Source organism: Megalobrama amblycephala, linkage group LG14 (genome assembly GCF_018812025.1).
Source record: "Megalobrama amblycephala isolate DHTTF-2021 linkage group LG14, ASM1881202v1, whole genome shotgun sequence".
Classification (NCBI taxonomy): Eukaryota; Metazoa; Chordata; class Actinopteri; order Cypriniformes; family Xenocyprididae; genus Megalobrama; species Megalobrama amblycephala.
The window spans coordinates 4,903,269-4,916,395 of NC_063057.1; the positions used below are offsets into that span (position 1 = coordinate 4,903,269).

The 13,127-nt window shown below is 41.0% G+C and overlaps 1 protein-coding gene across 11 annotated transcripts in view; it reads left to right on the forward strand.

The window, feature by feature from the left end:
* Positions 1-13,127, forward strand: part of erc1b (ELKS/RAB6-interacting/CAST family member 1b) — a 236,800-nt gene that overhangs the window by 101,746 nt on the left and 121,927 nt on the right. For all 11 annotated transcript variants that reach the window (XM_048155759.1, XM_048155760.1, XM_048155768.1 and 8 more), the window contains one exon: positions 11,291-11,422. In XM_048155759.1, coding sequence (XP_048011716.1) covers positions 11,291-11,422 — 132 coding nt within the window. The remainder of the gene's footprint in view (positions 1-11,290; positions 11,423-13,127) is intronic.

Genomic DNA, 13,127 nt, shown 5'->3' on the forward strand with positions numbered 1-13,127 from the left:
GCATCGCGGGCCTCTTCTGGAAGCAGCGACAGTTGCTTCCTTCAGCCAAGACCATCAACCGCCACCTTCCCCCACAGGCACATCACGATCCGGCTTTGAGGCCCTGAGACTGTAGATCAGGCTAACCTTGAGCTGATCTGCACACGCTATTGGACGCATCAGGCGTGTTTGGAAGGGAAACCGATTGTTGTTGATGATTCGGTATGGTTACGGTGGTCCTGCTCCAATCAGTTGGTCAGGGTGAGCTGAGAGAGAGGTTAGCCCAGGACACCAGAGCAATCCTCTTTCTCAGCGCAGCACTGACCCGGCACTAAAAATGGCTTTTTCAATCAATTAAGGAGGTTTCCATTGGAGCCCTGAGGTGGGAAGTGGGGTGGTCAGTCGTGGTTGAGCACCAGAGCTGCACAAACATATTCGGAATAGCAGCTATTGACTTTGGAGAAGGTTAGATGGTCAGAAGGGAAGGACTTTCGCTTCTTTTTTCGAGTTTCCTGCTGGTGGCGTGGTGCTGCTTCCACATGATGATCCAATCAGTCCTCTAATTAGTGGTGCTTTCTTAGGCAAGCATCACGGTAACTATTCTGACAAACCCCTAGTCCTTAATATTAAACTTTTGTGTGTAACACGTGCTATTAAAATGAATCAGGCTTAAAATCGTACAGCTTGAGGATGTGTGCTATTACTTTTGTAAGCAATTAGACTTATGGCTATCTATATTTCAGGGTAGTAATTGACTCCCTTTCAACTAAAGAGATGGAATTTGAATTAAAACAACATTATAAATTTACTTTTGAATTGTTCACTGGTAACTTACCCTAACCCTGGCCCTGTAAACCAACACCAGCATGGTAAACCATACTCGGAATTTGCCCTCTGCGTTTAACCCATCCAAGTTAGTGCACACACATTAGAAGTAGTCAGTAGTGAACACACACACTTCAAACCATGGACACAGAGGTTGCAAAATTGGCTGCCCCGGAGTAGTGGGCAGCCATTTTTGCTGTGGCACCCGAGGAGCGTTTGAGGGTGTTAGGTGTCTTGCTCAAGGACACCCCAGTCATTTCCTGTCGGTATCAAGATTCGAACCCGCAACCTTCGGGTTATCAGTCTGACTCTCTACCCATAGGCCTACCCCACAACTGATGGGCAAGTATCAAAATGTCAATGTCTAGTTAATTAAGATTTAGCTCTTAGTTTCCGTAGAATGATCAAATGGAACAGATGCTGCATGTGCAGAGAATTGCAATGCAAAAAAAGGGTCTTTGATCAACACCCCTCTAGTGCATGACTTTAACATTTTTTGAATCATCCCTATCCTTTTTCATTTATCTCTCTAGCCTGATAAAACAGGAGATGGGTTTTTATAGGCCTCCACATCTCCTTAGCGTTTCAGAGACATTTTCCGCCGGATACAGAGTTCCCAGACGTGCGATACGTACTGAATCATCAAGGCGTACCCCCCTCTACCGCCGATCAAATATCATCAGCCTGAAGAAATCAAGACTTTCACTGGGAAACGGAGAGAAGCAGGATGGAGAAAGACAGCGGGGGAGAAAAGATGACATTATAATGAAGCCCAGTAAATACCTGTTTTACTGCGTGGTTGAGTCTGTTCCCTTTTACTGCACAGTCTCACTGTGAGTGCAGTGCCAAATGCTCTGACTCCCAGCATGCCCTGTGACCAGAAGGCCCCACCGTAGCCAGATCTCCACCTTGACCGGCCTTTATCGATGATAAAAATGTGGAAAAATTGAAAGAGTTGGAAAGAAAATAGGAAGGTCAAAGAAAGGAAAGGTACATCCAGTCAACTGGGTGAACATATTCCACTACATGCTTTTTGCAATCATCAAAGCAAGCTCAGAAAAATGTTTCCCCCGCAGGTGCAGTGTGCGTACTACTCCAGAGAAGCCATTATACTGACGCCGGAGCGCCACACATTACGAATGGCGGTACTAAGCCATAGGTCTTCTGTTTATAAGTCTCCCGGCCCCTTTTATGTTTGGCACATTGTGCTCTCATGTGGTTGTAAACATCAGCACTCAAATGCAGAGAGCTTAGAGTGACACCTTTAGTGTGCAATTGTGGAACAGTATTTTATAACATTTGGCGAGTTAGGGATCAAGCTGCTAAGTGTTCTTACAAGCACCAGTGGTCTTTTGTTTTTGCACGCTCATGAAGGCCTGAATACATCTCTACTGTACGTCGATTTTATAAAACTATCATAGCAGACATGTCTGACAGTAAAAAACCCAGAAAAACTAGTCAACCTCATTATCAACACACCCTCCTGACCTATCCTTAGCAAACACATTTATATAAAGATTTATGTACCAGTGTACAGATCTGCAATCATGCAGCTTCTCATTGGTCTTTCTCCTTGTGTTCACATTTGCAGGTGAATAAAAAGATCTGACAGGTGATGGCGACACACTGGAGTTAATAAAGCCAAAGTGCTGCAGGCGAATCGCAGGTTTATGGTCCTTTTTAAACACGCAGATATAAAAGAGTCAAACAGGAGCCTTTTATGACTCGTTGGCCTGCCGACGCTGCTTTTATTGAGGGGGAACATATTACTGTCCCTGGGGGGAGGCCTTTTTTCATCCTAAATGACATTTTCTCAACCTGCCATAACAGACTGGTTGCAGTGTAACATCTAGGATCCATTAGAAAGCTATAGTTGGCACAGGACAGTCTTAGCAAATGGGATTCAGTGAGCAAACCTGGTTTTCTAGTTATAGCTGGTGTTTTGTTTAGTGCCTTTTTTTGTCTTTTTTTGGACACTTTAACATGTGCTTTTAAAGGCTAAACCCCAGTTTTTTGTTTTTTTTTTTAGAAAGGATTATGAAACTGTTATGTTTCTTACGAATAGCTTAAGCTTGACCTAATGATGAGTTGTGCGTGTACAGGAACCATCTTGGGATTAGATGTTACATTACTGTCTAGGGCAAATTAGCGTTGGCAGCTTCAGGTTAAGGGCTTTTTTGATTTCTTGAGGTCTTTGTGGAATGTTCTCGAATTGTTCCAGTCTGTCTTCCAAAACCTCCAAAGACTGACGAGAGATCAGGCTCTAGCGGTAACACTGAGCAGAGGTGAAACAAAACTGCGGTAAAAATCTGCCCGACGAGGTCGTCATCACTAATGCGGTGGCGAGAGCCATTCTCAACACTCAGAGGGAAACGGAAAGAGAGAGAGGTAAAGCGAGGCTAAGATGGAGAAATGGAAATGGCGCAGGAAGAAAAGCAAGAGGCGCAGTCTACTTCACACATGAAAGCCTCGATTCTGCCACTCATCACCTCTGGAGCGCGAACAGGTCAGGAGGGAGCTAACAGACGCCAGTCTTGAGACTGACACTCTAAAGCGCAGATGCAGACTAGAGAACGGCAGCTTTCTTGAGTTGTGGGATTCAAGAGGACCTTATTTGTTGTAGGGACGCAATGGGCTGCAACAGTTTGATTATCTTGTGTATGTTAGAGATGGTGTGTTAGCATGACTGCTCAAACAGTCGAAAGGAAGGAAATACTATTTTCTCTGTAGGCTTTCCAAAACTTTTTTGTCCTCAGAGCTGTTGTCTTCTCCCAGCAAAACGCAGAGTTGCTGGCCTGCACCAGAAAGTGTATGACAGCGGCTGTTGAATAATGAATGGTAGAAATCTCAGCTCTCAACCTTACAGCTATGAGAAAGGAAATCCTGCCTTAAAATTAGAAGATCTTACTGCTTTTATTGGCAAGGACACCATCTGATCGTTTTGCTATGGAACGTTTATCCACATTAGATGGATGAGACCAAAAAATAGCCTGACTGGAGCTAAACAAACTAAATTTATTATTCCCCTTTTTTCTTGATATATTGACATGCATTGCAAAAATGACTTTGAATTAGTTTTTAATCTGTGTTTTTTGACCTACAAAATACATTTCCAGTAGCATTGATTGTATCTTGAATATAACTGTATTTTGTCTTGGGTTTTAACTTTATATATAAAAACTAGAGGAAAAAGTCTGCCTAGCTAACAGGGAACGGTCTTACAACATTCTGGCAAGGTTCTTTACCGTTTGCATAAAAAAAGGTGGATGTTTTGAATGTTGACAGAACATTCTGAAATAACGTTTTTATAACTTAACGTTAACAAATTGTACATATTTTTGTTAGCCGGGTGTGCAGTAAGATAAAATACACTCATACTAAAGATTCGTTCTCTGAAAGCAAGTTTAAATGTCTAATGCAGTGCTGCTTCTTAATGTTTCAAGGATTTTTAGATATTTTAACTGGAAAATTACAAAGAAAAACTAGGCTTTTTTTGCAGTGCGTGTTATTGCAACACAAGTTGGCAAATACTTTGGGGTTTTCACTCTCTCCCCATGCAAGTAGATGGGAGCTGAGCTTGCATGACTAGAAAACAACTGCCCGAGGGTGTTAGCCAGATCCAAAATGGCCTACAAGTGAGCTGACTTGCTTAAAACAAGACTTTTCATTCACATAGCTGCACCATCTGATACCCATCAGCCCCATATGTAGGCCCTCCACCCCTTCAATCAGCACAGAGCCTTGTTGTTTACACCCATCTTTGTTCTGCTACATCTCAAGTCTTTCTCCTCCTTCTTATGCTAAGTGTTCAGCCTCAGGCCGTGTGGGACGTTCTTGCTCTCATTCTTGTGTTTTTTGTTTTTTTGGGTCCACTGTCATGTACATAAACTAGTGGCTTTGAAACTGCCCCAGTGGCTTCCCTGCTGAGGGCAGAATTTCCCCGCAGAGATACTTTGATGATAATGACTTTATGCTTTGAGGAGCCTGTTTTATGACACGTTGTGCCCAGACAACCATTATCGTTCAATGCAGTGATCACAGGATGTGAATTAAAGGTCAGCTTCCCACCACCACAGGCGGAGGGTGGAGAGACCCGAAGGTCTAACACACCTGGCCAATGTTTTTCTTGATGCTCATCTTTTTTCTTTCTTTTTTTTTTTTGTACTCCACATAATGGGTGTTTACACATTTGCTCTGAAGAACAAGTTCACTGTTTTCTTAAGCTGTCTGAGAAATAAAACTAAAATTCTTTATTATATTTGAGCGTTATTCCTTCATAATTATACACTGCCCAGCCAAAAAGTCGCTGTTTGGATTTAAATAGGCAAATACTACAACTGGATCATTATTACATTGATTATGTTTCTAGCATGTTACATGTTTGGCAGCCGTTCTTCTAACACTAATTGATGGAGTGTGTAGCTTTTTATTTGTTAAACTACCATGTAGGAAGACGAATCATGGCCATATTCCAGGATGACAATGCCAAGATTCATATGGCTCAAACTGTGAAAGAATGGTTGGGAGGGAGCATGAAAAATTATTTTCACACATGAATTGGCACATCTGAGTCTAGACCTTAACCTCACTGAAAGTCTTTGGGTTGTGCTGGAGGAGATTTTACAGAGTGCTCACCTCTTGCATTGTCAATACAAGATCTTGACCAAAAAGAAGGAAATAACATCACAACGTTATGGGGGGGATGTTCACCACATTTGAATAATAAACAATATCGAGTCTATAAAGCGTGTCAAAGCTCAATGAAGTACAACAAGCATGTTGGATGAAAACACTCATTTGAACAGCATACACACCAGGACATTTGACTGCACATCACATTTTTGGCATTATTGATACTGCTTGCAATCATAATGCAATGGAGCGATCTACAGGACATACAGTAGATTAAGCCTCTAAATTAAAGGGTTATTGAGCTGCTTACAATGTCATATACAATAAAATATCCTGCACAGCGACAGGAAATAAAAATGAGCACAAAAAAAACTGCCAACACCAAAGGTGGACTTTCGCTCAGGAGTAGAGCGGACGGATTCTTCCTACGAACACTGCAACGGTCACAATGTGACATAACATTCTGCGTGTATGTTTTAAAAAAAAAATAACCTTTTTAATACCCCACTTTAAGTGTTTATTACAAATAAATTAATTTATGCTAAAAATGAATAAATGTACAAAAAAATTGCATTGCATTTACAATCCTATGAAAACAGGGGGTGCTGCAGCACCCCTACTTCCCGTGCCTCTGCATGACTTACACGCTGACACGTTTTACCTCACTCCCCCACATCAAGCCGTCATCTTGATGTAGAACATGCAGAAAGCGGTGTAAGATGGGGGAAAGAGAGAGATGTAGACAGACGGAGTTGGAAGATGCCGGAAAGGGCTCGCTTCAAAGAACCACATCACAGGAGGTTATAGAAGTGAAGTAAACAGTGTTCGTAGCTCTCAGATCTGCTGTAACCACAGCACCCAGAGGCTTGATATCCAGCTCTCTTGGGAGCGTTTCAAAGCCCTGTTTTGAGCTCGTCATGGAAGCTTAGATTTCTTTCTGCTTGTCACTCACTTTAATTCCCTCCTCTCCTGGCCTTCTTGTTATTGATTGCGTTCACAAATTAACAACACTCAAGTTTGTGGCCCACTTTCAGCTACTTCCTTTCAAATTTTCTACCTCATACAATGATTTTCCCTGCTGTTTTAAACAACGGTGGATTCATTGAGCGTCTACTCATTCAGATTGGGTTTGTTGTGTCTCTGAAGAGTCAAAACCTAATACGGTTCAGTCTGGCAGAGCATTTTGCGTTCGTCCTCCTGTGCGGCAGCCTCAGCCTCCGTGCTTTCACAGAACTGTTTCAGCTCAAACCAGATCCAGGATCGGGAGCACGGGATCAGATGGTGGGGGTAGAGGGAATCAAATCCGCATGTTCTCATTTCTTTAATAGACTTCCAAGGTCTTTTTTATTGGGCCTGTTTGTTGGCGTATGTTGTTTGATGTTACCATGCTTTTGGCCGTCTTTTACGCTTTCCCCAGCCAGGAAGGATGGACACCTGCTGCTCCATTCCGGTTCTTTTTTAAACATTTGCGATTCTTCACTCTCGCACCTAGAATGGTACAGAAGAGTTCTCCCGCTGGGAAAATGTATATCATCAGCTTTAAGGGACATCTGCTACCAACCCCTCCACTTTGACTGCGTCTTTTCTTAGACTTTTAGCTGAGGTCATCCTGCTGTTTTTGGGTTATTTTAAATAATGCATTACTATGACCTAAACTCCTCACCCTAATGAACTGCTGAAACCGCTTGAGTCAGTTTCTGTCTCCATGTGTCCTGGGACGGTGCTACGACACTGCAAACACATTTTTTCGGTCCCGTTCCTTCCAAAAAGAAGCCACAGATGGGAACGGAACGACCTCATGTTGAATCAGGCCACCGCTGGTTGATTATTTGTGTGTGAGTGAGCATGTTAGGCAGCTGCAAGTCATTCTGCCCCAACTGTGTGAGTTAAGCTTTTGTTCTTCAGGCTCGTCCTGCTCATCTCCTAATTGGTTGTGCGAGCTGCGGAGCGCTGGGCAGATTCCCCAGCGAGCCCCACCCGAGCCCGGACGGTCCCTACGGTACAGCATGTGGCTTTGATTTGTGGCTTCCCTGAGGTGTCTCCTTCTATCATCTGTGTGGTTTTGGCACCAAAAGCATTACCGTAATGAGATATTGACCGAGCAAAAAGGATTACTGTCGCTTTAAATCAAACCCAAGTGATTGCGGTCTGCCTGCGAGAGGAAAGCGCAAGCTAAATATGGTCAAAATAAGATAGAAGAGAGCCTTTATACCACATGCTGTGTTCTGTACCCCCGTCACCCTCCTCGTGTCCTGAACTTCCTGTAATTGCTGACCTTGGTTACAGAAAAATCCTGCCGATTCAACAGATGCATCTAGTTATCGACATTGCCTGTTGTTGCAGGAATTTGTGGCGTGGGATTCCAGATGAGAATGATGAAAATGGTGTCTGGGATTGTATGCATCAAGCCTTTTATCTTGATATTGAAAGATGATGCATATATTGTTGGAAGGAATTTTAGAGACAAAATGTTCTGTCTTATAATGTCAAACTGTTTTGAACAAATGAAATGTGTCAATTATCCTCAATTATATCCCAGAGAATAAGTGGAATTTAAAAAAAAAATAAAGTATATCCTGAATATAAATGGCTTTGAATAAAATTCTGTCAAATGCATAGAAATAAATCAATAATAAAATATCAGGTTAAAATCAATAAAAACAATTCACAGTAAGTTTTGAATGTTACCATCTTTGCAAATGACTTTGATTGTTCTCTAAAGATTTTCATACAAGAAAAAGATCTTAAGTCAGAATTCTGTGAATAAATTTAATGTTTCAATTGTACCTAGTTATATCCAGGATAATGCATTGGAAAAAAATATCTGTATATAGTAAATATAGTATACCTTGAATATAAGTTGCATTTGGATAAAAGCATCTGCCAAATTAAGGAAGAAATTCCTCCATATTCACTCCTAGCTTGCCCAGGATGGTGCGTTCTGCCTGGGATCCACTTTTACAAAACCAGCCTGGAGATTTTAATACTTCCATACCGCGGTGGAATTTGAATTCTATGCCCACCCAGAGTGACTCTGAGTGGGCCTCACGATAGTCTGATGAGGTCATGGAGGGTTCCATACTTCCATACTTCCACCATGGTGGAATTTGAATTCTGTGCTCACCCAAAATCAAAATTTAAAATCAATAAAAAAAAATTAAAAAAAAGTCACAGTATTAGCATGTTTGCAAACGGCTTAGAAAGTAATTTTTTCATTATCATTATAACTTCATGATTTCTCCCTCAAGAATCTTTGGATTTCAGATTTTAGGTTTTTTTTTTTTTTTTTTTCCATTTTGAAGATCTGTTAAGTCAAAATGTTATGTTACGTACATTTCTATAACTTTAAACCAAGGGTTCAAATGACCAGGAAATGCATAGAAAAAATGTATCACATAAAAAGGCAGTTGCTTTAGATTTAAAAAAAAATACATGCCAAAAAATGTCTGCCAAATGCATAAATGTAAAATCAAAAATTTTAACTCGCCGCCATGGTCAGATTTGCATGCTAGCATCTTTGCAAATAGTTCTCTTGATTTTTCTCTCAGGATTGTCTAAAGCAGGGTGACAGATGCATCTGGTTATCTGTGTACCTTCACATTGCCTCTTTTAGCAGGAATTTGTGGTGTGGGATACCAGATGAAAATGTTTGCTGTGATCATCGGTGTCTGGGATTGTGTGCAACAGGCCTCTGTCTTCATATTGAAGGCTGATGCTTTTAGCTGGAAGGCAGTTTCTCAGCATGGAGGCCATTACCACTGTAGAGCTCCATTTGTATGAATGGCAGTTTGTGTGTATGTGTGTGTAGCGTCTGTTTGCTCGGTTGTGTACGTCAGAGTGCATGTTTGTAGAGGTCTGTACTAAGTGCCTCAGGCCTGCCAAACGAGTCAGGACTTTTGTAGCCGTTTTTGAAATGTGGGGGGAAAATGAAATGTGAATGTTCCTTGAAATGGAGCAGCGTAATGAACTCAAGACTGTTCCCATATTCAGCACTGCTCTGGCGTTTCTCCACGTATCCCACAATGCCTATTCATTTGAGTCCCTAACCATTGCGTTCTTTCGCTCTCTAGCACACTTTCAATCTGAATTTTTCTCTGTTCATCATTTTCCCTCTGTTTTTCCAATTCCCGATACAATCAATTGCAGGCGCTCATGATAGCTAGGTTTTGACTCCGTTGTATACTTTTGCCCAAGCGGAGAGTAGACGCTTGAAGTAGTGTGATTTCACTCTTGACTGGCGAGACATAGATCTGCACCGTGTCATCATGGGAGCAGACTGTACATGAGTCACGTTCTTGAGACGGACAGCTTGGTTTGCCCTCAGTTACCGCAGTCCTAGTATTCATAATGTTTATACCTCACATGCTGTGAACTGACTGCAACTTGCTTTCTCAGAACTACCTGCTGCTACACTTGTTAGTTATTAAAGGGATAGTTCACCCAAAAATGAAAATTCTGTCATTAATTACTCACCCTCACGTCTTTACTAACTTTCTGGGGCTTGAAAGTGGTAGTTGCATAGGCTGTCAATGGAGGTGTCAGAAAGCTTTAAGATTTCATAAAAAAAAAAAATCTTCATTTGTGTTCAGAAGATGAACAAAAGTCTTACGGGTGTGGAACGACATGAGGGTGAGTAATTAATGACAGAATTTTCATTTTTGAGTGAACTAACCCTTTAAGGGTCAGTTTCTTTGAACAAAGCTCCTCAAATAAAATTTCACAGTCAGATTTTTTAAAGGTGCCCTAGAATGTTCTTTCACAAGATGTAATATAAGTCTAAGGTGTCCCCTGAATGTGTCTGTGAAGTTTCAGCTCAAAATACCCCATAGATTTTTTTTAATAAATTTTTTTAACTGCCTATTTTGGGGCATAATTAACTATGCACCGATTCAGCGCGCGGCCCCTTTAAATTTCGCGCTCCCCGCCCCCCCCGAGCTCTCGACTATAATACAGTGCATAAACAAAGTTCACACAGCTAATATAACCCTCAAATGGATCTTTACAAAGTGTTCGTCATGCATGCTGCATGCATGCATCGGATCATGTGAGTATAGTATTTATTTGGATGTTTACATTTGATTCTGAATGAGTTTGAGGCTGTGCTCCGTGGCTAACGGCTAATGCTACACTGTTGGAGAGATTTATAAAGAATGAAGTTGTTTATGCATTATACAGACTGCAAGTGTTTAAAAATGAAAATAGCGGCGGATCTCTTGTCTCCGTGAATACAGTAATAAACGATGGTAACTTTAACCACATTTAACAGTACATTAGCAACATGCTAACGAAAGATTTAGAAAAACAATTTACAAATATCACTAAAAATATCATGTTATCATGGATCATGTCAGTTATTATCGCTTCATCTGCCATTTTTCGCTGTTGTCCTTGCTTGCTTACCTAGTCTGATGATTCAGCTGTGCACAGATCCAGACGTTAATACTGGCTGCCCTTGTCTAATGCCTTGAACATGAGCTGGCATATGCAAATATTAATGATCCCGACTGTTACTTAACAGTCGGTGTTATGTTGAGATTCGCCTGTTCTTCGGAGGTCTTTTAAACAAATGAGATTTACACAAGAAGGAGGAAACAGTGGTGTTTGAGACTCACTGTATGTCATTTCCATGTACTGAACTCTTGTTATTCAACTATGCCAAGGTAAATTCAATTTTCCATTCGATGGCACCTTTAAATATAATTAAAATTCAGTTAAAAGGCAGTTAAGTCCAGGTATTGAACTGTACCTGATCTGTATCAATAAAAATCTTCATAGGCAAGTTTGTCAGTTGTACTCGATAGCATTTTTTTTGTTGAATGTTAGCAAACTATTTTACAATATTTTGTCCTCCCAGGATTCTCTGCGGCAGAAGGATGAACGCATCGAGGAGCTGGAAGAGGCCTTGCGTGAGAGTGTACAGATCACGGCCGAGAGAGAAATGGTGCTGGCACAAGAGGAATCTGCTCGTGCAAACGCAGAGAAACAGGTGAGAAACAGATGAAGCCCAAGGGTCATTAATATGCCAGTAGTCTCTCTTTTAAATCTCTCTATCTTTTTTGGACTGCACACATTGTTCACTTGTTATTTTTTTCACGTTCAAAATCATTTTTATTTAATACCCTGTGCCTTTTCTTTTGAGTCCAAATAGAAGTGGCATATTAAGTAGAGAAATTTTTTATTTTATTTTATTTTATTTTTTTATTTTTTTTATTTTGTTAAAATTGTATTTTATATCTTTTTATATCTTTTTTATTTTATAGAATTTTTTACAAACCATTACAGCTTTACTCCAGCTCACGCTCCAGGAGATGTTTGACAACGTTTTGGATAGTTATTTTGCACCCTTCCAGCCAGTTGGCAACAAGATTAGGCTTGGAGCAGCCAGCTTTGGCAGAATTAAGACTTCAGCTATCATAGTCCATAGCTTTTCAAGTGTGATAAACAGTCAAGTTTCCTGGTAACATTATCCAATTATGTTTCTAAAGAGCTCCTGTGTACTATTACAACGAGGACTGTGATCTGTTACATGAAGCAAAATGTGTGCGGTAACTTCAATGTGAAGCTAGCCAAATCCTATGGCCATCTTTCCATTGTGGAAATGTCCACTTCCTCCTCTTCCCAGTCAAACATCCTCTCCAGTATTTACACAGCACTGTATGCACATCCACGCAAAGCTAGCATCTCCCAGGCTGGGTTGTAATGGCTTTTGCTTGGCGAACGTATCGCTCCTGCTAAAAAGCCTCCTTCACATGGCTCAGGAACCAGTAAAAAGCGTGCCTGTCACTGCACATCACCACACCAGCACATTGAGCCGTGCCAACCATCCAGATCCATGCCAGCGCTGCATCGCTGTGCCAGTGGTGAACATTCATGTGGCATGCATGGGTTACATGTTTGTGTCTACAGTCAGTCTTCATTTAGAACATAAATAAGCTTTGTGTGGCCTGCGTGAGGACTGCTAACTTTGGTCCGTTTCAGTTCAGCTACACAGAACGTGCGCACATGAGGAACGTCTCGTGTGTGGACAGCATATGCCGGCGTTTCTTTCTTAGCATTTGTAAGCAACTGGGATTTTGGAGGTAGAGGAGTGAAATATCTTGGCAAATATATCGCCTCTAACCGGGTCCGCTTAAAGGGTTAGTTCACCCAAAAATGAAAATTCTGTCTTCATTTACTCGCCCTAATGCCGTTCCAAATCCATAAGACTTTGGTTAATCTTCGAAACACAAATTAAGATATTTATAATGAAACCTGAGAGGTTTCTGTTCTCCATTGAAAGTCTAGGTAACCACAACTTTGAAGATCCAAGAAGGTCATAAAGCAGTTTTAAAATGAATCCATATGTATGGAGCGGTTTAATCCACACCTTGTGAAGAGATATGGTGAACGGATTGAACTTTGGCTTTTATTCAAACACATAAACACACAAACATAGAGCGCATCACACGCTAGAACAAACCTCATTGGTTCTTGTGCATCACAGATGAAATAAAAGCCTTAATTAAATCTGTTCATTATATAAAGCTATTCAAACCACTCGATATATGGATTCATTTTACAATGCACTTATGACCTTTTTGGATTTTCTAAGTTTTGGTTACCTGGACTTTCAATGTCTCAAGTTTCATTAAAAATAATTTGCAATTTGTGTAATTTGTTTAAGTCTTATGTTTTTGGTATGACTTGATGGT